General features: G+C 42.5%; 1 protein-coding gene across 2 annotated transcripts; it reads left to right on the plus strand.

Moving 5' to 3' along the window:
- Positions 1-27,645, plus strand: DUPD1 (dual specificity phosphatase and pro isomerase domain containing 1). Of its 2 annotated transcripts, XM_019471726.1 has the most exons (5): positions 1-134; positions 1,337-1,514; positions 8,861-9,074; positions 19,502-19,722; positions 24,699-27,645. In XM_019471726.1, exons 3-5 carry the CDS (start codon positions 8,890-8,892, stop codon positions 24,944-24,946), a joined length of 654 nt encoding a protein of 217 aa, XP_019327271.1. In that variant the 5' UTR covers positions 1-134; positions 1,337-1,514; positions 8,861-8,889; the 3' UTR covers positions 24,947-27,645. The 2 variants fall into 2 exon arrangements, with proteins under 2 accessions (XP_019327271.1, XP_009275920.1); XM_009277645.2 differs by lacking the exon at positions 1,337-1,514 and having other exon boundaries at positions 24,699-26,138.
- Positions 27,646-27,799: the final 154 nt, after the last annotated feature.

The raw sequence follows: 27,799 nt of genomic DNA on the forward strand, positions 1-27,799 counted from the left end.
GTAGCACTCAAGGTCAGAGTCAGCAAATCCTCCTCTAAAAATAGACTCTAGTTGCAAAGTTAGTAAGATTTCTTTTGTCGTTCTGCTGCACTTCACAGGACCCAGCTACCTAGAGCACCCACCTAAGCTTACAGGTAAGGCTAAGCAATATACATTTTCTGCTCTACTTCTTGTGCTCCTTTTCTTCCTTTTATAACCTAGCTTAGTAAACCAGGGAGAGGACTGAGGGCTGGCAAACTTTCCAAGGTAACTGATAACTTCATAAACTTGTTGCAGAGGGGAAAAAAAAAAAGCTTAACACTATTGAAGAGTCAAAGAGGTTTTGAAAGTATAATTTTTTAAAGAACAAATCGGTCATGTTACAGAAATAACTTTATAAAATAGGAAATGAGGTGTCAAAACTGTATTTATCTTAGAGATAATTTTAAAAGTTAGGAATAAAAATGCAAATTTTCAAGCTTTTGTAACATCTGTCCCAGAATATTTTGCTTATTCTTTGATAATTGCTCCACCCTCAAGTCAAATCTAACTTTTCCAATTGAATTACAATTCTTTCAGATGACGCTGTGTTTTAAGTTTCTTTGGGCACTCTCATAATATTTAATGAAATCTCAGCTTAATCTGTTTTAAATTAACCAGTTCAGTCAACAATAAAGAATGAGGGCAAAAATAAGTTTTTAAAAAGTCACCAGTGGCTTAGAAATTCATTGAAATAGCTGGTTAGGTTTGAATATTCACAGCAGGAGGGTCTGGGAAATAATTGCACAGAGGCTATGATTCTTCTGGTTTTAAACTGTTTAAAGACAAATGCATTGGATGAACTATTTTACAGTCCCTGAACGCTTCAAGCATAAGAATGCAGGGGTAAAATAAAGGAACTGAAGTAAATGACAGTTTTTGGTGAAGACTAGGACAGGATTAAGGAACACAGGTCTGTGTTATTCTTCACTTAAGTATACTGCAGGTACCCCGGGGATTTCCAGTTTTGGATGTACAACACTTGGCTTCATTCTTTTAGGGCTATTTTAGAGAAAGATTGTTTTGAAGGACTTATTCCTCCTCCCTCCCAAGAATTATTTGTACAAAATTAGTTTTTTTGGTCTAGTGTTAAGGAAAAAAAAACCAAACCACCCAAGGAACCTTTGCAGCACCGCACTTCATGGCAGTACCCTGGGGCGCAGCAAGCGCCAGGTTACACAGGAAAGCGTATAGCTCTCCACGGCTATTGCCAGCGTTTGGAGCCTGAGCAAAATGTCATGGGGCTGGCTTATCAGGAAGCACCATTTTAAATTCATTTACTTAAATCATCCGACAAAGCAAGCTTTTGTTACTGCAGCTGACCAACTCTCAGCTCAACTGATGTACTTCGAGTCATGAAAAGCTTAGAAACCAAAGCACTGTTTACCCTCCTCCCAAGTGCAAACACTGCGCTCCAGACAGCATGTGCCTTGGCTTCTGCAAGGAGAACTTTCCAGTTTATAAAGCAGCCCTCTGCTTAGCCATACTCGAAAAGGGTAAGTACTTTTTCACCCTGAAGGGAGGTATGTACCTGGCATGCTGGCTGGAAATGGAAGAACAAAACATTTCTTAAGAATTCAGGATCTTGCTCAATAGATCCTCCCTTGCTATTTCTGAAGACCCTCCGTCATTAGATCTGATTTTTGTTTGCCTTCAGCACCGAGAGAGTGCTTACCTGGAGACAGGTTACTAAACTGGATTCAAGCCTTTTGCACACTTTTTCGGAAGTGTGGGAGAACTGGTATTCTCCATCCTTACCTTCTCTCAGGTACTCCCCTCTCATGTACACACTTGTTACAGACGCTGTTTCTCCACGAAGGTCTTACCTAAGGTAGTTATTAAACTGAAAGAAATAAGTAAATAAAAATAAGAGGTATTTTTGCAATTGTCTGGAAGCCAAGAAGGTCTCAGGTTTGGACCCCCTGGAAGACAGATGTCCTCTGATTTCAGTGGTGTTGAATTCCACCTAATAAATGAAAACATTCAAGTAAGTCAGCTCTCCATACATCATCAGAAAAGAAAATGGGAATCATTTCTCAGTAACAAGAACTTCATGCACAAAAATGATTTCTTAATCATAATTACAGGGTTTCTTTTCCACTTTATTATTGTTCTTTCAAATTTAGTGTTCATGGCAGTAGATAAATTCAGTCCCCGGACTTGAGGGTCAAACCACTGACTAATTTCAAGGGCACCGTGTTTATCCCCTACTGCATTGGTGTGGGCATAAGGTCTACTGGAAATGTCATTACTTCTGTAAACTTTTCATGAAAGGCCCACAGCTGACAGATAGTCTGCTTTGGTTATTTTCTTTCCCTCCCTTGGCATCTTGAAAAAAAACCTTAAGATACCACGGCTCCACTCCTTTCTCAGAGCTGTCATGAGGAAAGAGGTAGGAAGCAAAATCTGAAAGCACCAAAACAGGAATAAGATCAAAATCTGCCTCCACATTTACAAATAGGTTATATATTTAGCTGTTTTCTGGATGCTGAAAACCTTTCATTCCCAGCTAAACCAGAAAAGTTTGCAATTGGTTGGTATTTTCAGGGAGAAGTAGCTTTTAGACAACTCTGAGTACCAAACCAAGGCCGGTACACTTGCGTACGCCAAATTAAATTTAATAAATCCAGCATCAAAAGCCTCACTAGCCCAGGTGACTGATGTCATACGGGCTGGGAGAACTCCCAAGAGCAGGAAACATGGGTGGTAAAGAATCTAAACTATTCTGCTATATAAATATGGACTGAAGCGGGCATTAAGGCAAGGAAGCCCTGTGCCCTATGTCAGGCAGGACAGAACAGCTAACAGGATTACAGTTGTTCCTTCAGAAGGGAAGAGCGAGGAAAATTGTCTTCTGTCTCCATTTTCCTTCCCACCTCTTATTTGCTTAGCCTCTCCCGTTGCATGTTTGTAGAGCACACCAACAGACCACTGGGCTCTGACCTTATTGGGGATCCATAGCTTCAGGCCCACAAACACAGCTACAAGTCGGCAGCCAGAGTACACACGCTTGGGGCAACCGCAGTGATGGAGAAACCCCCCTGGGTCAGGGAGGGGTGCAGAAAAGAATGGGAGAGGCTACGTAGGTCCTTGCAAAGGACAAAGGCAAATGCAAGTCTTTTCTGTTCGTGTCTGCTTTTTTCTTTTTCTTTTTCTTTTTTTTTTTTTTGAAATCTCTACAGCTGACTTGGATCTCAACTCCCAGGCATAAATCTTGCCAAATTGTTTGGCATCTTTATACACAGCACTAAGGCTTGCACGGCACGTTGAGCCAAAAATATTAAGAAACATAGTATTTTGTTATGTAGATAATGACCTATAGCTTTCAGTCTCAAAGTACTCAGAAACTTGCACCACATCTGGAACACCAGCATTAGAAATGTACACACCACCACCGAAGCTCTGACGTTCACCTCTAGATATGAACCTCATTTTTTTTCCCCCCATCTGTGGGATTACCAAACTGTAGAGCTCACGACTGAAGCTTCCAAAAGCATTAACTAACCCCCTACAAATTTTGGGGTGGGGGAGGTACATTCCTCCAGCTGAACAAATTTGAAAATGGGCCACTATGTTCTGTGACTTCTCGGGGCTTCCCTGGAAATTTGGGGTTAGTTTGAGGAGTTCAAGGGACTCAGAACAAGGTGCAGAAAGGAAATCTTTCACTGCCGTATCACTGCTCCAGCCACTAGACTGTTCACTCTCTGAATTAAACAGCAGATAGACTGGCAGATTTTCCTTTTTTCCCCTTGCACTTTCTTTCCTCCCTCCCTGTTTTGTTAAAAATAAAATAAAAAAGCTAAAGAGCTCTGTAAGAAATTCCATTTGGCAGCTGTAGAGTGGAGAGTGAGCATAAAGAAGAGATTCCTTTGCTGTGCCTAATGCATGCTGCTTATCCAAATTAGCCACACAATTACTTCTATCAATGCAAAAATAGTTTAATGTTTTTTTTCTAGTGCGCAGCACTCAAGAACGACTTAAAATGCAGTGTAATTTGCCACAGTGTATGTCCTGAAGTGGCTCGCTAATGAAAAGAGGATTAACTCTCCATTATTCTGAATTACCATTTTGTGAAATCACTAACAATATTTTCATTTATATACATATAACCCAAGGGGGAGAAATATTCCAGCCATCCAAGTGATTAACAAATAAAATTCATTAGATAACATGCACTTTGGTCTTATTTATGAAGAGAAAGATTAGGGTATAAAAATGCAGATGACTGAATTCTTATCATCCTTGTTCTGATAATACACTTAAGTCCATGACAGCATAATTGGCGAGCACCGGCAGTCCAGAGTTATAGTCACACGCTGGATTGAGAAGCGGAACCCGCAGGATGTCAGGCTTGGCAGACAAAATCTCACAGGCTTGAGCATCAGACCCTGGTCCCACCGAGGTGGACCCGGCCCTCGGCTGCTGACCAGCCACCGCAGGGTGGGTGCAGAGGGGGAACTGGAAGGTCTGAGCAGCTCACACGGCCTGGCCTCAGCATAGCGCAGCAGAGTGAGAGAGGAGCCGTGGCTTGAGCGTGGGGGAAGAGTGGGATGAGCCACAGATTGCCCTGCCTCGCTGGAAGGGAACTCCTGGCCCCAGAGGCAGGGCTCCACTCCTCACTACGCCCTGAAGTTGGGCTCAAACCTTCCTGCCGAGAAGAACCTCTCTGGGACAACAGCAGTTCCCGCTAGCTGACACTCCCCTTCATCCCTCCCCCATGAAATGAGAAAGGCTGTCCTGTGCTGGAGCAGCACTTCCAGGAGCAAGCAGAGTGCAGAGTCCCTTACGCGAAGGGCACAAGGACCATCCCTACTCCAGAGAGCTTCCACATCCAAGGCTGTGTGTCCCCAGCACAGTGCGGTGCCATGAAGTGACTGCCAAGCTGGTACAGGAAGGCTGCACTGGTACATCATTCAGCCTGCACTAACTAGTCTATAAGGCAAAGCATTTTAGCCCAAATGAAGCACTGCAAGGGGTCAGAGACTGCTCCAATGAGCCTGCGCGGGGGTGAGCCTGCGCGGGGGTGAGCCTGCGCTCTGTCTGCCATCCGACTGCACCGGGTGAACACCCTGCAACGGACTGTCTCCCCTCCCCAAAGGTCTGCCAAAGAAATCTGAGCTTTCCCTGCCTGGGCCTGTGCTAGACAGTCACCCTTATACAGACAGTCATCCTTATATCCACCACAGCATTAAGAACAAAGACACACACAAAAAAATCCAATCCACTTTTCACTTTTTAATCTAAGAGGGCAGGCCTAGGGAACAGCCTTCCCTCAGCCCCGTTTGGTGTATACAGAACAGTCAATAAGAGATGAGGTTAGACATCTTTAGTTCCTGGCAAGACAAGCCTTTCCGTCCTCCTCCCCCCAACCAAATGCTTCATGGCAATTAATTCCAGAGCTCAAGTAGCAAACCAGCCCCTTTTTCCCCCTTCCCCTCCTCCTAGGGGGGGAAACTCTGTTACTTCTTACTTAGTCTAGAGTCAAATCTGAAATACATCTTTTATTAGAGGAATTTCAACTGATGCTTTCCTGTGCTCTAATTCAATTTAAAAATCCCCACAGCAGATAACCTTGGCAAGGCATAAAAGAACATAGCTTACTTGAAAGTTCAGGGAGCATATGGCTTCCCAGGACAGACAGAAACAAGTATTTCTCAGCAGAGGTCTAAGTTTCAGAGTGCTAACCAAGCTTCAAACTGAGACGGTGTTACAGTACCACAAACGATCATTTGCAGATGTAATTGCCCTGTTCTGAGGTCTGCAGTCTACGAGCAGGACTATTGGTGTAACGAATCAATGCGCTGTGGCCACCAAGCGTGATTACTGATTACATTGCTTTCTCTTCTTCCCCTCCCATTCCATGGAGCTGCGAATAAAAGCACAATCAGTCCTTCAGCATCAAGGCAACAGGCTCTCAGTTAAGCTAATTCCTTACCAGACAAACAGCAGTTCTTATCAAGTTCTAGATAACAGCCTATTCACTCCCGAAGTCAGACTGTATTAGATTTGTATCTCTGACAGTCTAACATTATCTACACTGTTGATTCTGCATGTAGAATTAGCGTAATTCTGGCACGGGAAGGAAAAAGGTTCTCCAGGGGAATGGCTACCGGGGGCACAGAGATGGGACTTGGTGCTACTCAGAGGCGTGCAAGACCGAGCCCAAGGTAAATTTGCTAGAAGTTGGAATTCTCAGAGCCCTTTACAAATCTCAACAGAGGACCACTTAGCTAATCATCATCATCATGTTTTAGGAAGCTTGGCTGAAAGATAGATCCCCTTGCCAGTGAAAGCAAGCCAATTTTTGAACAAAGGTCTACACATGCCAAACAAAAACCGACTCCACAATCTTGCCTAGCTTTTGAGTGGGAAAACAGGAATCATTTGGCTTTTTCAAGTTTTGCGGAGAAACAGTACATGACAGACACAAAAGAGCCCAAACTGAGGAAATAAACCCCATGGGTACACGGGATGTCAGTGAAAAATAGTCATCCCGCTTGCAGGAGAGCTCTACCACAGCTGCACAAAGGCACTAGCCAGATTTTTGTAATTAAAAGGACACAAACGTCACCAGTGGCCAACACAAAAAATTTGTGGGAGCCACGACAGGATTTGTTGCCTGCAAGAAAGGTGGATTTTTGGCAGGCTGTACTCGCACGCTTCATAAGATCAAGCCTAACTCCACCTCTTCTTGTTACGAGTCTCCTACAGAACTGCAAGGTTCAACTTCTTCCTTCAAGGGGATGAGAGACAGGAGCAACCGCTGCCCTGAGACATCAGGCAGTCCAGCAGGAGAAACAAGACAGACCCAACAGGGAGATGAAGCAGACAAGAACATCTGCAGCAGAAGGCTGGCAACATGGAAAAAAGGGAAACTTGTTTTCCGAGGAGAAAAGGGGAAGAGGGTTGACAACTGAGAACAGGGTAAATAGGAGATCAGGCATGTGGCCAGCCCCAAATTCTAGTTACTAGAGGTTTGCTGTAGCATAAAGATCAGCTGCACGAGCACTTACCTGCTGACAACTTGCAGAACAAAACGTACTTTGCCTTCAGAAATGTGCAAATCCACAGAAGAAAAGCAAAGGAGACATTACAACACCCATGTCCCTCACAATAATCCTTCTCCAACATTGTGCAGGGATCTATGACATGAGTATTTGCCTGGTAACATGCAGAGTTTCCAGTGCTATTAATTTGGACTGAAAAGCTCTCATATACACCTTTATCACTTGTCAACCACTCCCTTGTTTCTTCTTCTTCACTGAGAATATGTGGATGTAGTGTACCTTATCTGTCTCCCCCGAAAAATTTTCTTCAAGTAATCAAAAAATTAAAATAATAAAAACAAAATCTGAGAAACCCTTGACAAACACACCCAACACTGTATGTGTGGGGATACCGGCTGACTCCTCTGGCAGGACAGTGCAGTGCCACACCTGAGCTAAGGAGCACAGCATTGCACTCTTGCAACTGTACTGCACCTGCAGCCGCTGGTGTGGTTGCTGCTGGTGCAAGGGTTTCTGTATCACACGTATTTCGCTGGGCTTTTAGCTGAGATACTTCAGCTGGAGGGGATTAGGAAAGTTAAACATGGATGCAAAAAACCCACCTGTCCAAGAGACAGGAATATTCTTGCAAACATACGGTTACCCGCCGTGTCCCAAGGCAGTGTCTTCATAAAGGAATGGATGAGGGAGGAGGCTCAAGTTAGTCTCTGGCCTTTAACTTCACCCACCAGCTCTGTGAAAACTTTAGGCTGCCCTCTGAGCTCCCGCTGCTCGTGGGATCAGTGCCCGGCTCCTAAGTAAGGCGCAGCCTTGGGGAAGTGGGGGAGGAGGGAGACCACTTAACTGGGCTGTAACTGTTGACTCCAGAGCTGAGGGAGGCAAACTCTACAGGGGAAAGTCTAAATCGGGACAGCAGCTGAGGAAATCGCAGCAAGCAAGAGAGAATCTGGAGCTTCAAGAGATGTGTAAAGCCGACACCAAGGGATTCAATACTAGCAGATAGCTCAAACACATGGGACATTAAGGTTGTCAGTTCTGAGCGAGACAGCTCTGACAACATGGCCAGGCAAAGAGTGTTGTTTTTGGCAACATTAATGATACTCTGATTTTAGCTACAGGATAACATTGCTCCATTGCTCCCTTTTATACTACGTGTTCATCAGTACTTCTTCCAAACCATTTGGCATGTGTGCATCTAGGTTAAAAAAAAGAGAGTGAGCCTGAAAAGAAGGAAGTCCTTGAGCCCATCCTGGCTAAAAAATATTTTGTCAGTCAGTGGTGCCGCAAAAAGGCAAACTCCCATTCCAGGAAACAGCCTATGAGGTTCAGTGTGCAGAGCTGCATTAAGATCTTGAAAGAGCGGAACAGGTACACACAGCATTCACCTGAGTGGACTCATTTAATCTCCCCGAGTTGCTGAAAATCACATAAAGGAGAAGCCTTTAGGAGACTCGCAATTAACAATAAAGAAACATCTTAAATTTCCCCCATCCAGTTCCCCTCGGTGCTCTAGATCCCTTGGATCAGGCTGCTAGACCTACCAAATTCTTACCAGTGGATTTTCTAGGAAACAAATTCCCAGTGGAGACCGAACTTTGGTGATCACAAACCTTTGGCTTTTGTTCCTGTTGCTGGTTAGCTCATCCAACAAAGTATTCCTCGCCTAGTTCAGGGGAGGCAGAAATCCAGGTGCGAATCTGCATCTGGCACAGAGCAGGTACATCCATCTCGCACCATGCCCAATCACACCAGGGCAGTGCTGCTCCCAGTGTCCCACAACTGGAGCAGAACTCGCTTGCTTTGTGCTTAACGTTCTTGTTTTGGTTGCATTCCAGTTTCTTGCACATCCTGAGCAGGCTGCTCCATGGACAAGATGTCATCAGCAGGTTTGAACGCTGGGAAGAAAAATGCATACAGAGCAATCAAAGTAGATCCTGATGAGGATTACTGTACCCCAGGCGCATTTGAATTGGAGCGACTCTTCTGGAAAGGATGCCCGAAGTACACTCATGTCAATGAAGTCTGGCCCAACCTCTACATAGGAGATGAGTAAGTGTACATAGTACATCTCTTCTACATAGGAGATGACCGAGCTGTACCAGGTACAGCTCACCAACAGAGCGGGGTGTTTCTTTCCTCCTCCTACCCATTCCCTAGTATTTAGTGGTGACGATGTGATTTGTTGAGCTACTGATAGACGCCAGAGTTCAATACAGCAATCGGAGCCTGCCATGGCCCTTACAGATATAGGCACACAGTGTCTGTTGTTGCCGCTTCTTCAAGAAAGCGCTGGGTAAGTGCAGTGGGGTCTACTGTTAAAGACTGAGTAACAGGAGCAGTTGTGGCACCAGCGTAGGCTGCAGAGATTGAAGCTAGTCACAATCTATTTTTAAATGTCTCATTTCAAGGAGTAATTTGTCATTTATCTCTGAGTGAAAGTCCTGCCACAGTTACACTGGCAGAAGAGCATGGCCTAGATGTGTAGGACCACGGCTTAGGTTGGTTTAAGCCTAAATTGTAATTCTTGAAAAGTGACTGAAGAGACAGCTCAACCCACAGTGGTATTTCTGCGTTTCCAAGCCTGTGCTTGTGTACACGGAGTACTCTGCATTTCCAAATTGCTCAAGAGATGAAAACAAACAGAACCCTGTGGAAGGCAAAGCTGCAGAGATGTGCCTCACTGATCAGACCAAGTGTGATTTGGGAAAAAACCAAACCCACAAAACAGACTTAGCTCTAACAAACTTAGCCCTGCTGAGCACAGGACTAAGCTAGAAACAGCCTATTCTGACAAGCAGAGATGACTGCTGCAGCAGCGAGACATGCCATCAGAAAATCTCCAACCCAAACCCTGAGCAGAGCAAGAGAGCTTTTCTTACCCCTTAGGCATTATTGGTCCCCTTCCCATTTTCCTCTACACCCTGCGCTAACATGACATTGCTTTTACATCATCACTGTAAGGCACAAGCAGGAGCCCCACTGGCTCCAAAGTTCTCAATAACTTTTTTAAGAGGTCCTAAAATTCATCTGTTGCCAGCTTATAAAAGAGGAAAGATATACAGCCTTGAAAGTTACAAGACTCCTAATATCATCGACCAATTACTTCTGTGGCGCCAGAGGCAACAGCAAGACACACAAGAGTTCTGGGCTTTAACCAAGCCAGGGCTCCCACTTTTAGAGACAGAAAAAAAAAAAAAAATTAAGCCATGGGAAGAGCCTGGCCAAACGACTCGGGAACAAAGGAAAAGGAGGTTGAGTTGTCCTCTCTCCATCCTACCCTGCCCCTCTTGTTAGATATGTCTAACTCAAGATTCAGTGTAAAGAACAGCCTCTTCTAGCATTTATTCCCTGCTTCCTTGTTCAAAGTCACCAGCAGAATTATTCTGAATGAAGCCGTTAGAATAATTTCCCTCTTATCTCTGTGATGAAGCTACAGCTCTGCCCTCTGAGCAAAGGGATCTAATGAGACAACAGGTCTTTGGACAGTCAGTCTCTAAGCCCAGGACACCAGCCACTGACTCTTTCATGTAATCGTTCCTTGTTACACCTTGTATAGTAGCAGTGGCTTGTTACACCTTGTATATAATAAATGCTAGGAGGCACGACTCGAATACAATACACACCTGCACTCTGTACAAACTAACCAGAGAAACAGAAAAACAAGCTCCTTGAGAGGTACTTAAAACTACACCCACTTATGCTGGGCAGTTTTCTATTTCTGTAGGAGACGGGTCTTAAGTCAGGAGGAAAAGCAATGGTGCTTCAAGGGGAAACAAGTCCCCCACGTGACCGGGACAAAAGAACGAGAAAGCCAACGGAGAAGGAAGAAGTGGGGAGCAGGTGGGGGGTGAACAGAAGCAAAACTTCACCAGAAAGTGAGGCTCCCTGCAAGAGAATGACTATTGTCAGCCAGCTAAGGGCAAACTTGACACCCAGTAGCAGAAAAATCTGAGATGAGAACTGGCAAGATGCAGCTTTCATTACCAGAACTAAAATTTGATTTGAAGCAGGCAAAGTCCAGAGACCTCTGTATCTTTCCTCAGCCAGCTCCACATCTTACTTCTGACCAACAGCTTCCCCCTTCAGTGTGGCAGGGGTTTTTGTATTGTTTTATTTTAAGAACTTGCTGTAGCACTGGTCGCCAAAGAGCTGCCACAGAGACGTGAACAGATGTTGGGTGTATTTGCATCCTTAGCCATGCTAAATTAAGGTTGATCTTGAAAGAATTTAGTGGAGCTCATCAACAAAATCAAGTGAACACACACATGCAGAGTTTATCTTCAGAGTCTTCACATCTGTGCTTCATTCCTGCGTCCTGCATTTACAAGGTTAACAGGACTTGTGACTGCTTATGGAAATGCTAATTAATTACCCTGACTACGTAACCACATCTTCCTTCTAATGCAATACAGGCTATCAAGGAGCCCTGTGAGGCCACTCAATTCTTTTGTTACAAGGCTTCGCTGCAGATGTTGCCCAGAGGCAATGAAATCTCCATGAGCCTGTCAGGCCCTGAATAATCAAAGCCTCAAAATATAACATGCTGTGTTCAGCTCCAACTGAAATTTTCCTCCAGCAAGTTCCAAGGACTTTTAAAGACCAGACACTGGAACTTGTAGGAGACAGCCCAGTGATAGGAATAAAACGTGCTTTGCCAAGATTTTGATTCATCTGCTACCAGGATTAGTGCTTGCATGTATCCTCCTCACATCCAGAAGCTTTCTAAAGGGATAGAAAGCAGCTTTGTCTTGCTCCTTTCTTTCACTGGTCACCAGGTTACTTGCATGGGCAGTTTTACTGGCTAATCCCAAGCCTGCTTGGTTCACCACAATCATATGGAAAGCCTCTGCCAGTTATGCAGCTTGTAGTTTCTTCTTGCGGCTCTTCAGTGATCGCCTTACTACCCGAGATGATGTTCATGGTTCCACATTTCTGAATTTCAATGAATATTTTAGCTGAAGACAAAGGCCTCCCAAGATTTTGTTTTCTTCTTAACCATCCTCTAGCTCTCATTAGGATTTAAGGCCTGATCACAATTTCAGGTCTTTCTGCGTTCTCAAACTACTCCCAGAGGAAAAGAAATCTTCTGGCGTCTAATTCCTTACAGGTTAAATACGAAAAATATTTTCCTGGATACGCAGCTGAACTGAGCTTGCACTTCAAGAGAGCTATGGTCTGTGTCTGTCCCAGTAGAGCCCCAGGGCTTATGGTCTTGAGAACTAACACAGGTAAGGTTCAACAAGACACACGAGTAACTCAAACCTACAGACTGGAGCGTACAGTAATTAAAATATGTAACTAAACTTCAAATATACGCTTAACAAACTCATTCTCTCCTCTTCCCTTTCTCCAGAAAAAACAATACAGCATGGCTTTTTCCAAGCGACTAAGTAGAAAGACAATTTATACTGATCTAGAAGAAAACAGATGGGACTCACTCAGGGTAGCAAATAGTTACCTCCCACTGTTTAGCCTTATGAACTCCTAAGATCTACACCAGTATTAATCATACAAAAATAGGAGTGTATGCAGATTTCGATTATAACAACACTCTTGAGGACACAGTTTCAACTCTGTTAGTATGAGAATCTGCCAATTGTAACAGCAGTTTAACAATCCAGAAAATCAGATCTGTAACAGTGGGCCATAAACCTCTTAAAGCAGCAACGGTTTCCACAACAAGTAACACTCCCCCACACAACAACATCTCTGTCTACAGGTGGTTTCTAACACTTGGTGAGTGACTGAAGTCAAGACCAGGAACTGACTGGCTACGTCACATGTGTTTGATGCCTTTGCTGTATAAAAAGCAGAGAGGTATTTGCTGTATATCTAGGTTGTATCGCTTACAAAAACAACATCCACCCTTTTGGGCTAGAGGAAAATGGACTACTAAATCTTTTTCTACCACATATTATGAAGATCCTGTTCAGTATTTTCAGTGGTACCTAAAAATTCTTTTAATTCACGCTGAACAGGAGGTACCCACAGAAATGGAGCAACACCTCAGAAGGAAAAGGGGATACAATGCTACGCTATCTCTAGATCCCTCGGTGCTGGAGTTACCAAAGGAAATTGGGTCAGTATTATTGGAAATTCTCAACATCTCTCCTCAGGAGGGAGAACTGCCAGATTTTCTTAAGAAAGTGTCAGTATTGCCTACATTCAGGAAGCTTCTTTCTGACACTGACCATCTGGTAAATTATCATCCTGCATCGAGCTTTCCTTCAGCGTTTAAGAAAATGGAAAAGTTTCAGAGAGACGATTCCTCTTCTAGTAACATGTTGCCTCAGATTTCCTTGTGTTTTGTCAATCTGGGTCACGTCAATCTGTGGCTTTAACAGTCTATACTGAAACATGTTTGCATTGCTCAACCTTCGCATGAAGCTTAAGAGACTTGGCTCTACTTAGAGCTTATAAGCATACTAGTCATCTGGTTGACCAGTACCAGCTGTGAGGTGCTGACTTACCTGCGGAGGGAGCTGCTCTGCCCACACCCTCACGAGGCATTTCGGGGGATTACTTCCCTTCCTTTAGATGCACTTGGGTTTTCATCACGAGCCGCCTTCTCTTCCCTTTGTTAGCTGCTTTTAATATACTTAATACTTGATGTGGATGTGCAGGCTGCAGTGCCTGCAAGTTGTTTTTCCCTCTCTTCCAACTCCATTGGTTTGGGCATCTTCCTGATGAAAGCAGCTGGGACTAAAGCTTGTTATGACAGTATTTTTGAAAAGAGAGAGAAGGGATTTGGTACACTGGAGACAGCAACTTGAAAGGAAGGATTTTCTTCTACTTACTACTTACATTGTTGCTTCCAGAAGAAGGCAGAGTTTGCTACAGCACTTGCTTTTATTCCTATGAATCTTAGCTTTAAAACTGACAGCAGGCACAGTTAAAGTCTTGGACAAGCCCTTTACTTACCCTTGCACAACCCAAGAGAGGTAGAGAGGTAAATAGTCTTTTGGGAACCATCTGAGAATGGATGACATTCTTGTTTAGGGCAGTTCTCCCTCTTGGTGATAGTCTGTTATTATCAGTATCTCCCTATGCGAAAGTGATTTTATCTCCAATTTTCACCATTTAGGTGGCATTCCCATATCAAAGTACTCCCCCTTGCCTCAGAACTTTAAAAACATGTTTATGAGTCCATCTGTCCTACAGTAAATGCAGGGTCTGATTCAGCAAAGCACTGAGCTTTTGCTTAACGTGCTTTGCTATAGAGAGAGGGACTTCTGGGTATGCTTAACTTTTAGCATATGTTTACGTGCTCTGAGTTGGAGAGCTGATGAGTTTTTACATGGGACCAATCTGCCCAGTTCATCTCTTACTAAACTGAATTATACCGAAATTTTCACTGTTATCTCCCAGTGCCACACTTCACCTTCTCTGCAAAGGAAGACATTCGAGGCAGACACTGGAGACCACAGCTGCACCATGTAAGAGGAAATCCAAGTGCTAATAGCACAGATGGTGGAGATATACAAAATGAAATCAATTGCAAGAGTAGTCAAATGCTTATGGCTTCACCTACACTGGCATTTGTAGCAAACTCTTCTTTACAATGGCTACTTAAAATTCAACCATAATCACAAAAATAGAAATATTAATTGCAGTTTATTAGGAAACAGCAGCACCCAAAGAGGGAGAAAGAGGAATATTGTCAGCTTGACTATTAAACTCTGGTAGTGAGCCAATTGCAAGGGAAAAAAAAAATCTGTGCCATTTCTAGCTGAAAGTGAATTAGAAATAGAGTTATAAATCCTCCAGTAAGATATATGATTCATATACCCCTGAATGAGCCTATGCTATTAGTCACCTCAACCAATCAGATATTTGCAGATATTTATGCTTGATTTATTCCTTCCTTTCATCTAAAATACTGATACCTCAGGCATGGTAAAAACTGCAAGGAAGACCAAAAGCATTCCCCCTTGGGACGTAACCAGGAGTATCACACATGATGAAACACACAAAGAGTTAGGCTCTGATTAAAGAGATAATGAGGGATGCTTCCACAACGGCATCTACACTACAGATTCAGTTGAGGTTGGAAAGCAAGCCAGTCTGTCACACAAAGCCGGTGTTCACTGATGGCTAAAGGCAGTCCAAGCAAACACGTCAAGGGGCACAGTAACATTTCCATTTACAAGCATATGGGTCCCCCTATATGAGGGCTTAACAACCTGTTTCTTGCTCTCCGTTAACTGGCAATCAACGTGCTGCAGACCCAGCATGACCTCAAGTTTAACTGCCTATATTATGGCAGTGTCAGAATCTCAGCACAGGCCATCCCTGCCCAATAGTATTTATGATCAATGGGCAAAGTAAAAAGACAGCTGATGGGAGTGAAAAAGCAGACAAACCCAGGTCAGTATGACAAGCGGTGGTCCAACTGGGCTGTCTGCCTAGCTTTTGGGGAAAGGTTTCAAAAAAAAAAAAGGGAAATTTTTTGAAAGAACAGTAGAGATATCTTTTATGAAAACATAATTATCAAGTGCAAGTCTGGGGGGATGGAGAGAAAGGAGAAAGAGCGTAAGTGCTTCCTAATCTCCATACCGAGTTTGAAACCAAGCACTCTTGCTCTTGAAAAAGATTAAGGGTTACTTCAGCCTTCTTCAAAAGGCTCTTCTTCAAAAGATGCAGATTCTAAAGCCCAAGGCAGGCACCTCTCGCAGTCCAGTGAACCCTATTTTGTATTGCACAATAACTGTTTCCTCAGATCTCTACGCAACGCTATGTCTTAGAAACCTTAGGAAAAGCTTTCCATAGATAATACTGTCCAGGGTATCTGCTGGAAGAAAGGTGCCCGACATCCTCTTTACAGATTACACGCAATAGCTCAGCCTGCAGATGCACAAGCCACACACCCACAGGACCTACACTGACCATGTTCCACTTAGCCAGCGCAAATGTTTTAGATCTTGGTTCCACTAACGGGTTCTACAACACCTACACACAGCACAGTCTGAGTATCTATTCCTGTGAAAATATGGAGATCTTAACAGATTTGAGTGCTCAACACCAAGCATTTGTTTTCTGGAAGTCTTCTAGACTCGCAACGTCAGAGGAAAGAAGAAAATGTGCATCCATATTATAAAGAAAAAGATTATATTGGGCAAGGTTAAATTCAGTCCAAAAGGATATTACTGAATCAGTTTACATATCAAGCGTAATTAAAAAGCAGGTAACATTTTAAAAGTCAGCCTATTCCGAGCATTGAGGAAAACAGTACAAATTCTTCAGTGCCAAAACCAGTGGAGTAGATAACCCTCTAAGTACTTCCTTGGTACATTTATAATTTACTTTAAAAATAAGTGATTTCACAGAAGATGATTTAGTTACATCTGAGCATTTACGATGGGCTTTTTGCAACAGCATTCGAGGTTGATCCATTGCTGCTTCTCATTCCCTTTCCAGCCCAAGCCATGGGAAACAGAGTGAGCTAACAGAGTAACAATGTGCGTATTCCCAAACTCCAACAGGCCAAGGGCCAGACCACGCTAATGCAAATTGTGATGCAAAATAAACACCTAACTGCATTGCCTTTCATTGATTAAATAGAAAGGAGGATGATTAATTCCATCCCAGGCCCCAAATTCACAGTATGCAGCTACAGGCAAGACTGGGAGGTGGAGGGGGAAGATCCCAGGAGCTTGGCCAGACTGAGCCGACTGCTTATGCAGTTAGCGAAAGACAGCATCCCTTCTTTCTGAATACCCATTGAAGCACTGGGGCCACTGAACACTTAAAAATGAGATCCTAAGACACAGAACAAGACTGTAACTGAAACACTGGGGCCACTGAACACTTAAAGAGATCCTAAGACACAGAACAAGACTGTAAGCGCGACCGTCAGAAACAAATGCATTAGATGCACCCACTGTATCAAAAGGCAATCTCCTGAGAACCTAATCAAGGAAAACAGGAAAATTGGATTTCAGATGAATGTAAGTGTCAAATGTTAATGTTGTCATGCGACCTATTGTTTGACATTGTCCTTGCTCAGAACAACTTCATCATTTAATTCAAATGCTATTTATTAGCCTGAGCAGTGCTTGCAGAAACCAAAGTTTGGTAGCATCTACAGTCCATCAAAAACTTTATTTTTCCACTGACCCTAACTACACCACAGTCCTACTTGCTATTCAGCATGTAGTTCTCCACTTGCAGGGGTTCTAGTTGAGCACAGATCTCTGACCCGAAACCATCAGTCTTTCATAGTTTGTTGGATACATGCTTTGGGCCAAGCCTGGTGAATGGAAAATGTGTTTTCTCTATCCCAGCATCAGGGAGGCGAAACAACGTAAGACTTAATTTGAAAGCAGAATCTGTAGTTCGCCTCAAGCACATCAAAACCAAGAGAAGTAGTTATTCACTGCACCTTTACTCTTTGGCCAGGATATTTAATCTGTTTAAGTACTGGCCATCCTTATATCCAGAACTGAAGTGCCTTTGCTGGCAAATTATATAGAGCATATCCACCCGAAGAGAATCCTAAGGCACAAGTCTTCTAAAAGGAGGGAGAAAAAGTAACATCTTTTTAGGTCAATTGCTGCAACAAGAATACAAAGGGAAGGAGTGAGCACTATTTAACCTGAGGTGAAGGTGGCAAGTCACAGCACTAGCAGCAAGATGCTGCTGCTTCTCTGTCCTCCAGAGTCTACGGAGCTTAGGCAGGCATCACCACGCTAACTCCAGTTTTTATTTATTTTTTAAATCATCACATATGGGACTTACGACATCATTTCATAGCAAAAATGCCAGCAGGGACAAGACATTATCATTCCCGACCAGAAAGGAATTTCTGCAGGGAGAAAGGTCTACTCAGAACAGACAATTGTCATGAGCTTAATTTAAATCAGAAAGAGCATAGGTAAGACCTTCAGTAGCCATATCCCAGTTAAATGCTCTAATCACGAGGTTCTTGACTGCTCAAAGGGGGATTTTGACTTTGAGAGAGGCTGGGAAGGTGGAGTCAACTACAAGCCATTCTGAGCTATCACCACTAGAATTATGAGACACAACAGGTAGCCCACCACAACGTCCTGTGTGACAGCAGCTGCATTTACACATTGAAATGTTCAGGAAACATTCATGGAGAGAGGTACTTTTGGTTGGAAAAAGCTGTTTCACATCATGCGCTAATTCATTTATGGCAGCAGTAGTTATGTGAAAATATATTAACAGAATAAAGCCTACACAATTTTTTGTAAAAAGCTCAGTAGTCTTCCTAGGCACTAACGAAACTTGACAGCTTTTCCAGAACAAAACTTTCCAAAATTAAAAGCTTTCTGTAATGGAACAAAAAAGTTTTTACATGCCTGTCTAAAAACTCCGCACTTTTTGAGGCATTTCAGGGTGCTGGCAAGCACTTAAGAGTGGGTATTGGGCACACAAAAATCTAGGATTTCCTCTCCTATCTGACTTCCCCTGTCCAAGGGAAGAGAGGACAACAATAAATTAGAATATTGGGCTAAATATATGACTTTCAGCTTTCACTGAAGGCTAATATCCAATTTCCATATCTAGTTCTTTTTGCTTTAGACCTCTGGTTTAACCAAACATGACAGTAAAAGGAAACCCGATAGGGAGTTGTGACCACAGAAGGGTGATTTTTAAAATTATATTTATTAAAATTATTTTTATTTTTCAAAATAGAAATGGCAAAAAAACTCAGTAACTTCTTTTAGGGCACACAAAAATCTAGGATTTCCTCTCCTATCTGACTTCCCCTGTCCAAGGGAAGAGAGGACAACAATAAATTAGAATATTGGGCTAAATATATGACTTTCAGCTTTCACTGAAGGCTAATATCCAATTTCCATATCTAGTTCTTTTTGCTTTAGACCTCTGGTTTAACCAAACATGACAGTAAAAGGAAACCCGATAGGGAGTTGTGACCACAGAAGGGTGATTTTTAAAATTATATTTATTAAAATATTATTTTTATTTCAAAATAGAAATGGAGAAAAAACTCAGTAACTTCTTTTAGGGATGAAGAGCTTTCTTTTTGAATCCCAGATGATCTTACTACTCACATATCACTGCCTCTTTTATTAGTTCTGCAATATCAATTGATTGGACAGAAGGGGAAAGCAGCATTCATGGGTCCTATTTCAAGTTCTGCCACTGATTTGCTTTTATGACTTTAAATAATTCATTCTATTTCTTTCTGTATCTCGAGTTTCTTCTTGTACAAGATGGATAGAAGCCAGTATTGCCTACATTACAAAGGTGCCAGGAAAATAAAGTCATTTTTAAGGTGCTCTAAGGACCTGGGAGAGAGAGTTATGAACTCCAGAAAGATCATTCACTGTGAATGACAGTATCTTAAAATCTTTACTATGGTAAACGATGTATTTTTGAAGCATTATCAGTTTCATTAACATTTAGAACATACCAAATCAGAAGAGGTTTTTTTCTGGCTTGCTGGGTAAGAAGCTTCTTCACTTACGTGACAGCTCTTGTTTTAACAGGAAAACTGCATTAGATCGCTACAGCCTTGAGAAAGCGGGCTTCACCCACATCCTCAATGCCGCCCATGGTCAGCGGAACGTGGACACAGGACCAGATTATTATCACGACATGACTGTGGAGTACCACGGAGTGGAAGCAGATGATCTCCCCACTTTCAAGCTCAGCCAGTTCTTTTATTCAGCTTCTAAATTCATTGATAAAGCGCTTCAGGATGAAAGAAGTAAGGAGGGTGCTGAAAATGGTTAAAAACAGTACGGTATTTACTCCATCTGATTATAAGCATAGTTCCACGGCATTCAACCTTGTGGGAATGAAACAAGTCCAATACAGTTTAACAGAGAATATAGAACTAGTAGCAGGGAACTAGTTTAAGAGAAGGCAGTGATGTAACTAGGACCTTTCTCACTGCAGAGCTGGTACCAGCCCAAGAGCCCCTTACCAAGCACTTTGATAAAAGTCCACATCACAGCTTGCATTAAGGTCTCCTGTCTGATAGAGATTTTTGTTTTGACTCCTTCATAAACACATCAGAAACAATCAGACACTGCATAGGTTCCACGAATTAGCTGTCTTTTCCTCAAATTAGTCCCTATTAAGAAAGGTTTAATGCATATTGGTTGCATAGCAGTGGGAGTGGAACACGGAGTGCTCTGCAGAGATTCAAGGCTGTCACTCCACAGCTTCACACTCTGCAGCATTAGACTCACTCTACAAATATAAAAACCACCTTCCTACCTGGCCAACAGATCTACCCCAAGCTATAACAGATTTCTCTCTCTGCCATCTTCCAAGCAGCAGGGGGCCAAAACAACTCTGACAGCAGAGATCTAGAAACATTTCATTAAAGCCTTTGTAATTTCTCAGCTTGATTACTACAATTCATTATTTGCTGACCTCCAGCAGTGTTCTATCAGAAAGCTTTCCACTGATGTGAAGTGCTACAGCCTAGGCCTCACACTGGCTTTCAATATTACTCCTACTCCTTCCCCCACATGCTTTTTTTTTTTTTAAATCACTACAGGATATTTTACCAGAAACCAGCTGAGAAACTTAAGACTTTCCTGCTGACCTACAAAGCCCTTAATATCAGAGGGTCACATATCAAGTTTCTAGCCTCGTGTCAGCTTCTGTTCTTGGCTGTTTAGCTCAGCTGCAGCCAGCTACTACCTAGCTTGCCCCCAGTAGCCAGCCAGGTCTTTACAATTTTACCCTTTCAGCAAGTACAGTCTACAGCAACAGTCCCTTCCCTTGTTCAGGAGAAAGTCTTGAAAGCAGTTCAGTTTTAAAAAAATCAAAGCCCTTATAGCAGGAGAAACTGCTTCAGGAGCTTACTTGCTTGTGAAGAAAGGTACTTGGCATTTCAAAAAAAGTATGTCTGAAGCACTGCCTTTGGGAAGGAGTGGATAACTCACACGCACCTGTGTCTAGCCCTGGCTGGAGGCCAGAGGTCAGTATCAGACTGGAGTAGCTCAAATAAGAAATGCAGACTTCCTCACTCCCATCACCCTCCTGTTCCTGTAACACCTTTGTCTGCTGCATGGAGGTAAAGAAACAAGCACAAGGGAAGCAGCAAAGGCTAGGAAAAAAAAACACACCCTTGCATCCCAATAAATATTGAGGCAGGGAAGGATGGGGGGCAGGGGGGAGACAAAAAAAAGAAACCTGCACTGAAGTAGATACTACCAACTGCAACCATTTCTGTAGCTGTGCGCTGCCTGCCACATTCACATGGTTTTTAAACAAGATAGTTAGGATCTTTTCCGATGGAGCCAATAAAATAAAGAATTACTGTAACACTCGAAGAAAAAGAGCAAGCTCTTAACTTTCTCATGAGGGAAAAGTACACTAAATGTACATCTCCTACCCCAGCCAAAGATATGCATAAAGGCACATATGCATGGCCCACGAGATTGAGGTTGAATGCACGACAATAGCTTTCCAATACCCATTGAAATTGGAACAACACTGGAACAACAGAATGACTCCAGAAGCTAGACTAAAGAGTAGACTGATATCTCTTACACTTACAGGAGAAAAGACTAGCGGCAAGTAACTAGCGCTCTCCTCCAACAACATAAATGCATTACTTGCGAATGCACATCTAGTGTAGAAAGGTGCTATGTATTTCAAGTGCCTAATGAAAGGACTATTTGCGTGCATCTTCGTGACTGACAAATAGCATCCAGATTCCTGAACAGGATTTTATAGTAAGTAACCAAGTACCTATCTCCAGTGGTAATAACATGGGACTTCAGTATATGGTGCTAAATACTTCTGACCAGTAACACCATTACACTCATTTGCTACTTTGCATTAGAATTTAGAAAACGCAAAGAGAGGGAAAAGGGGAAAAAGAAAAAAAGTTTCAACTTTTGTGACCAGAATGTAGGTATTAATGCATTTGCTTTGACTGGATCACATTGGTTGGGGTGTGACCTGCAGCCAGCCAAGTGATCAAATTCATTGAATACATGTCTTCATACAATGCTTTTTGCTGGGAAGCTGCTCAATAGTCAATGTTGTTGAAACAAGTTGTCAGGCAAATGAAGAGGCCTCTTTCTGCAACAGGCCAGAAAGCTTGACAATTTGGATGCTGTCAAAACACAGTCCTAATGCAGTAATTCTGACTTAAACCATCACAAAGATTTTGAAGGTAAGAAACTCCCTGATCAGAGCAGTATTTGCAGAATTTAAGCATGGGCAGATGGACTTAAGAACAGTGAAAGTAGCTCAGTTATAAGAGTAAGTTTTAGAGGCAAATGAACTGTTCACAATTATGCATGCTATCATTCAGCTGTGCATAAATATTTCCCAAAACATGCAATTCAGACCATAGGACAGCTTAAAATTTATCCCAGCGAGGCCTGATTAACCTGAAAGGAAGACATTATTTTAAGAGGTTTTTAAGTTCCCTTCTATGCTACAGATTTACTACTCATTCTCTTGGTGTCTTAGTTCCTCAGAATGTAAAGTAGAGGGGAATACCGTTTTCATGTGAAGATGTCATGGCAAAAAATACACTAAAGACTGAGATGATAAAAGCTATGTGAGAAGAAACATACGAGACAGATACAAAGACCCAAGGCACTTGACCAAAGACACCTCAACATTCATCACTCCATCCGACTCTGGAAAGCGAGTGCTGCATCTAGACACATTTTCAAGAAACACAAGCCCAAGACAAGTGACCAAAATAGTTCAGGCACCCGTCACCACTCAGCAGACCTCTGGCTCTGTACACTGGTATTTTATATTCAGCCGGGATAGATATAAGTGGTCAGAATCAAAGACTGCAAGAGCGGACTCCCTCTTGGGGGGAAGAGAGTTCAGACCGGTCCTTACATCAGAACTGAAAAGACTACAAAATAGTACAGAAGGGACGTGGCCCTGCGTTTTGCTGTAACAGGCAGTCAGATCTTGAATATTCACACACAGGGAAGGACAGACTTCATTTTCCTACAACCAGGAGGCATTTCAGAAAATCGTACGGCCATTTTTTGCCTTTGTTAACACAATATAAAACTGTACATTTTCTCCTAGATCACCTGCATTTGCCACCCACACAAAGCAAAGCCTTCCTTCTCCTATCATGTATTTTATCACCTCAAGAGCAACCCATTTACAAGGTGGGAAGCTCTAAAGAGAAGCACGAAGGGCTGAACAAATGAGTTTTCATCCGTTTCAAATATTTGCAGTAATAATAGAAGGGATTATCATTTTCCAGGAGAGGAAGAGGCACTTTTAGTTATCAGAGAGACTGGAATTTTGCCAAGATGCCTCTAAGACTATCTGCTGGGATTAGGATGCAGACTGTAACCATTAATCCTCCAGTGTTGGCAGTTCTTGATGCATCCATTACACAGCAATGCTGCTTGTGCCAAGACATCCTCTTGTGCCTGGAAGCAAAGGAGTTAATCGGCAGGAGTCATGGCTTTGCACCCAACACTTCTCACTAGGCATAGCTAACAGAGATAAACTATTATTGGCCCCGATAGGATTTTTTTTTTTCCCCCCCTGTAGCAATTCAGCTTAGCAGGGTGTTAGAGAGAGTGCTCCAAATCTACTTCCTTCAGCAGTTCAACCCTTTGTGAGACCCCCTCAAGGGCTCTGAATCATTTTTGGAAATCTTTTGAAGTGTTTCAAAACCTGTCAATCAGACCTGAACCCACTTATTGTTCTCTTCCTCCACCTCCCCCAGCCACAGCAAATGAGGAAGGTTTCACTTTGGCTTACATCCTTGCTAGTACCTGAACCCAAGGACTTTCTGCCTCTGGAAGTCCAAAGTTAAACCAAGCCATGTCAAAGCTAAATCTTGAGGCACATTTATTCAGAGATTAAAACTATTAGCAGAGAATCTGCATTGACAGTATACGAGACAGGCCACTACTGCAAGGAGATGATCATATAAAACAGAGAGGTGGTGGCGGTGGGGAAATGTTACTTTCATTCGACATGATAGGGTAAGGGTGACTAGCCAGAGATTTCTAAAGAAGCTTTTCTACAGGTTAAGAAGTGGTTTCTTTCTATCCCCCTGGTTATATGCCTATTAACTTCTATGGCACTTCTTATCCTCTGCCCTCAAAATACCACTGAGCCTTAAAAAAGCCTCATTAGTTGTATTTTACAAACGAAGTATTTGGGCATAAAGCGATGCAATCTAGCTCTTGAAGGACATTATTTTTTGTTGTTCTGACAGTAATCAAATTTGGTTAGCTTTTGTGTCTAGCTGGTAGAACTGAGAAAGACACCTCCATGCATCTCATTTATCCTCACGGAAGGATGGTTCAATAACATACGAAACCCTCCCACACCCTTGTGCTTTGATCATTATGCCCAAACGCAGAATTACATACACGCTGCTTGTGAGGCACACAAGATTAGGCTGCAGCAGGGCTTGCTATGGTACTTAATGCAAGGCTGCAGCCCCCAGGCCTTCTCTGCAACCTTTGTTCACAAAAAAATTCAAAGTTACCTGGTTTAGGATTAAATGCGTAATCTCCAATGTAGATGGTGTTCAGTTACTACAGTAAGATTTACAGCCTCAGTTTCCCCACCTGTAAAAAGATGGACCTTACAAAAGTGCTGGTAAGGGTAGCCAAACCACCAAACGCAGCAGGGGCACTACAGAAACCTTCACTGTCAAAACCAAGAAATTACCCAGTATCATCTCTGCATCATCTCTCTTTGTTTCCACAGACAAGGTTCTGGTTCACTGTGCTATGGGTCGCAGCCGGTCAGCCACATTGGTCTTGGCTTACCTGATGATTTACAAGAACATGACAGTGGTGGATGCCATTGAGCAAGTATCAAGACACCGATGCATCTTGCCGAACCGGGGCTTCTTGAAGCAGCTGAGAGAACTGGACATAGCGCTGGCACTGCAGAGGAGGAACAGCAAAAACAGCCTACCATCTGACAACAACGAGAACAGCACCACAATCTAGTATTGTTCCTGGCAGGGCTGTGCTACTGGAAAAGAAACTCCATAAAAGGAGGGGAGGGGAAGGTGTAGTTAATTACAGAGTCACAAGGATCATTTGTTATTTGGAAGGAAAAACAAAGTCATTTCAAACGCCGTCAAGATGAGAAAGAAGGGAAGCCAAATTTAAAACCCATCTTTGAATGTTCCAGGCTTAGCAGAATTCCATGTGACATCAACAAATAAATTTTACCCTCTGTAAAAGAGCTTTTACAGCACAAAAGCAGGCACAACTTAAAAGAAAACCCTTCTAGCCGAGTACCCCCCAAATCCTGATCCTAACCCAAGCACATGGCCTTTAAAAGAGTGGAGCTAGACATTCCTGAAGAAATTTTGCAGGAAAAATACCGAGATGGTAGCAGCACAGATGAATTGTTTAGTCCCAGAGTCCTGAAGGATTTTGCAGGAGTTTGCCTTTCTGTGCTGTTTCCTGGCATCCCCATTTCTTCTTTCACAGTAATAATCTAAGGCAGCACAGCATTTAGAGAGCCTCCAGATGAGGATCAACTACCCAGTCTTCACAATGGACTTTGCAGCAGACCATGCAAACTAGAAACAAAGCAAGACCCTTGAGAAGGTCTGATGCATAAGCAAGACACAAGGGACAACAATACAAGGAGATAAATACACATGACATTTCAGCAGTTTCAGTTTTAACTTGTTTTTCCCAAATGCTTCAACTGCCTGAATTTTAAAAAGGTCCTATACATACAGTATCCAAGCCAATTTACTAGTCCACAGAAAAAAAAAAAAAGACTGAGAAAATTGTGTTGTGACTTGTTTTCCTGTACTTGAAAAAACTAACAGCTAGAAAAACAGGATGTCCTTTACACTGCTAAGAGGAAGTTCAACACTGAACTTGTGCAGCCCTAATAAGCCCCTAAATGATAATGGATTATAACCAGTTTTAATGATATTTTAGTTTTGATTTAGAAGGCAAGAGACACAGGTGAAGCCTTTAAAAAAATCTCAGTGACCTGACTAACCAGGAGAAAGCTGCTGCTGTACTTCCAGACACCACTGTTTATATTTACCACTACCAAATGTTTCCTCCTATCTCAGCTTTAGCCAACTTAATACATTATTGTGCTCCAATACAGTTGCTAATAATTGTATTTGTTGACAGAAGTAGTCCAAATACACAAATGGGGACACCGGATCTACTTTTCTGCCTAAACTCGTTCAGTTTACTCTATTTGAGACAAACCATCAGTAACTGTGTTTTGACACAGTGAGAGTTTTGCCACCTCAGCAGTATTTGATAGTCTTAAAATATACTGTAGAGGAAGATCACAATTAAGCCGTGTTTACCTTTTTTGCATCTGCAAAAAAGTCACATCATCACCCTCCCTGCTAGAATTCTGCCTAATTCAGTGTATCAGGTAAGAGCTATTTACTGCCTCAGTGCCCGAGAGGAACGACCTAGCCACCGAGAGCACAGGAGACTTCTCTTGGTCTTTACCAGCTGAGGAAGACTTTGTAACTTTGGTGCACTATGGGCTGTAGAAGTCTTGGACACTTTAAAAAGAGAACACAGGGCAGAAATGTGCCACTGAGAACTGCGAATATATGCTACAAACCAAACAGAGTTGAGCACAACTTTAAACCATTTTTTGTAGATGTTAACAGCTCTTTACAGGCTTAGCATGTCTAGTGTGAAGGCTTTCCTATTCCTTCACTTTCTTTTGGGGCCCAAAGCCCAGTAAATCATTCCTCTCCAAACAGTAACCGTAGCCAAGGCTGCAGGCACCCATAATGCAATGCTTTTGACTTCTCATTTGTATTTATCTGTGTAACAAAGACCTTATCTTCAAATTCTCAGACACAGCAGAACACAATAAATACAACTAGACTACTGTTAAAAAACAAATTAGACATCATGATGTGAACAATATTCATGATACACACAAACTCTGGGACTTACAGCAAATTAAGTATTCCTACACCTGGATTAGAAAAAAACCCAGAAAAAACAGAAATAAAAGGAAACTCAAAAGGAAGCCACTTGACACTTCAAAAATAAATGAGCAGTCACAATGTTGGTTTAAGAAGTCAAAGAATTCTTGGAAGGGGTCCCTCAACTCTTTCCATCTACTTCCATAGACATTCAAATACACCTTTTCAGAGCACCTTACCGTCTACTGCAACTTAATTCACAACCCAGATATGCAACAGCTCATATCTCAGTCAAGTTACAGTTATTTTCTTTCTTGTATCCTGCATGGTAGCTTGATGACTGCTGTAACTGGAAGAGGATTTGTAGCTGATTTACATGCAGAATTGTATTTGAACAAGGTTTTCTGGGGCCTGGAGATGGATATTTCTTTTGCAGTCTAGGACTTGAGCAAATACACAGGTAAAATTTTAATTTCCTGAGGCCCAGCTGCTTTTGGTGGAGACTGACAAAACTTTCAAACAGCAGCCTCCCAACTACCGATAGAAAGCAAAATACTAGAACTCTTAAGTAGCTCCCACTCATTTTGTCGTGCATAGCAAATTAAGAAATTCGCACGTGGCAACTCTGACATAGCAATAGAAGACTGTATCAACAATTTCCAAAGGACAGGATTCCAAGCTACTCAGAAACTACGAGCTGCTATTCTTGCATGGAGATGAAAAATAGCACAAAATTGATTTCTCAAGAAGTAAATCAATAGAACCCCGCATTCCAGTGTTTCTACACATACTACTTGAAGGCCTTAAACATGGCTTAATTAAGCTTATTTATTCTTATTTAGTAGATGGGGAAAAAACTACCAAGAACTTAAGTTACCCAACTAAAGTTATGATAAAGCCAAAACTGTAATCCTACCTTTTA

The sequence above is a fragment of the Aptenodytes forsteri genome, unplaced genomic scaffold (assembly GCF_000699145.1).
Source record: "Aptenodytes forsteri isolate BGI_AS27 unplaced genomic scaffold, ASM69914v1 Scaffold15, whole genome shotgun sequence".
In the NCBI taxonomy this organism is placed as follows: domain Eukaryota; kingdom Metazoa; phylum Chordata; class Aves; order Sphenisciformes; family Spheniscidae; genus Aptenodytes; species Aptenodytes forsteri.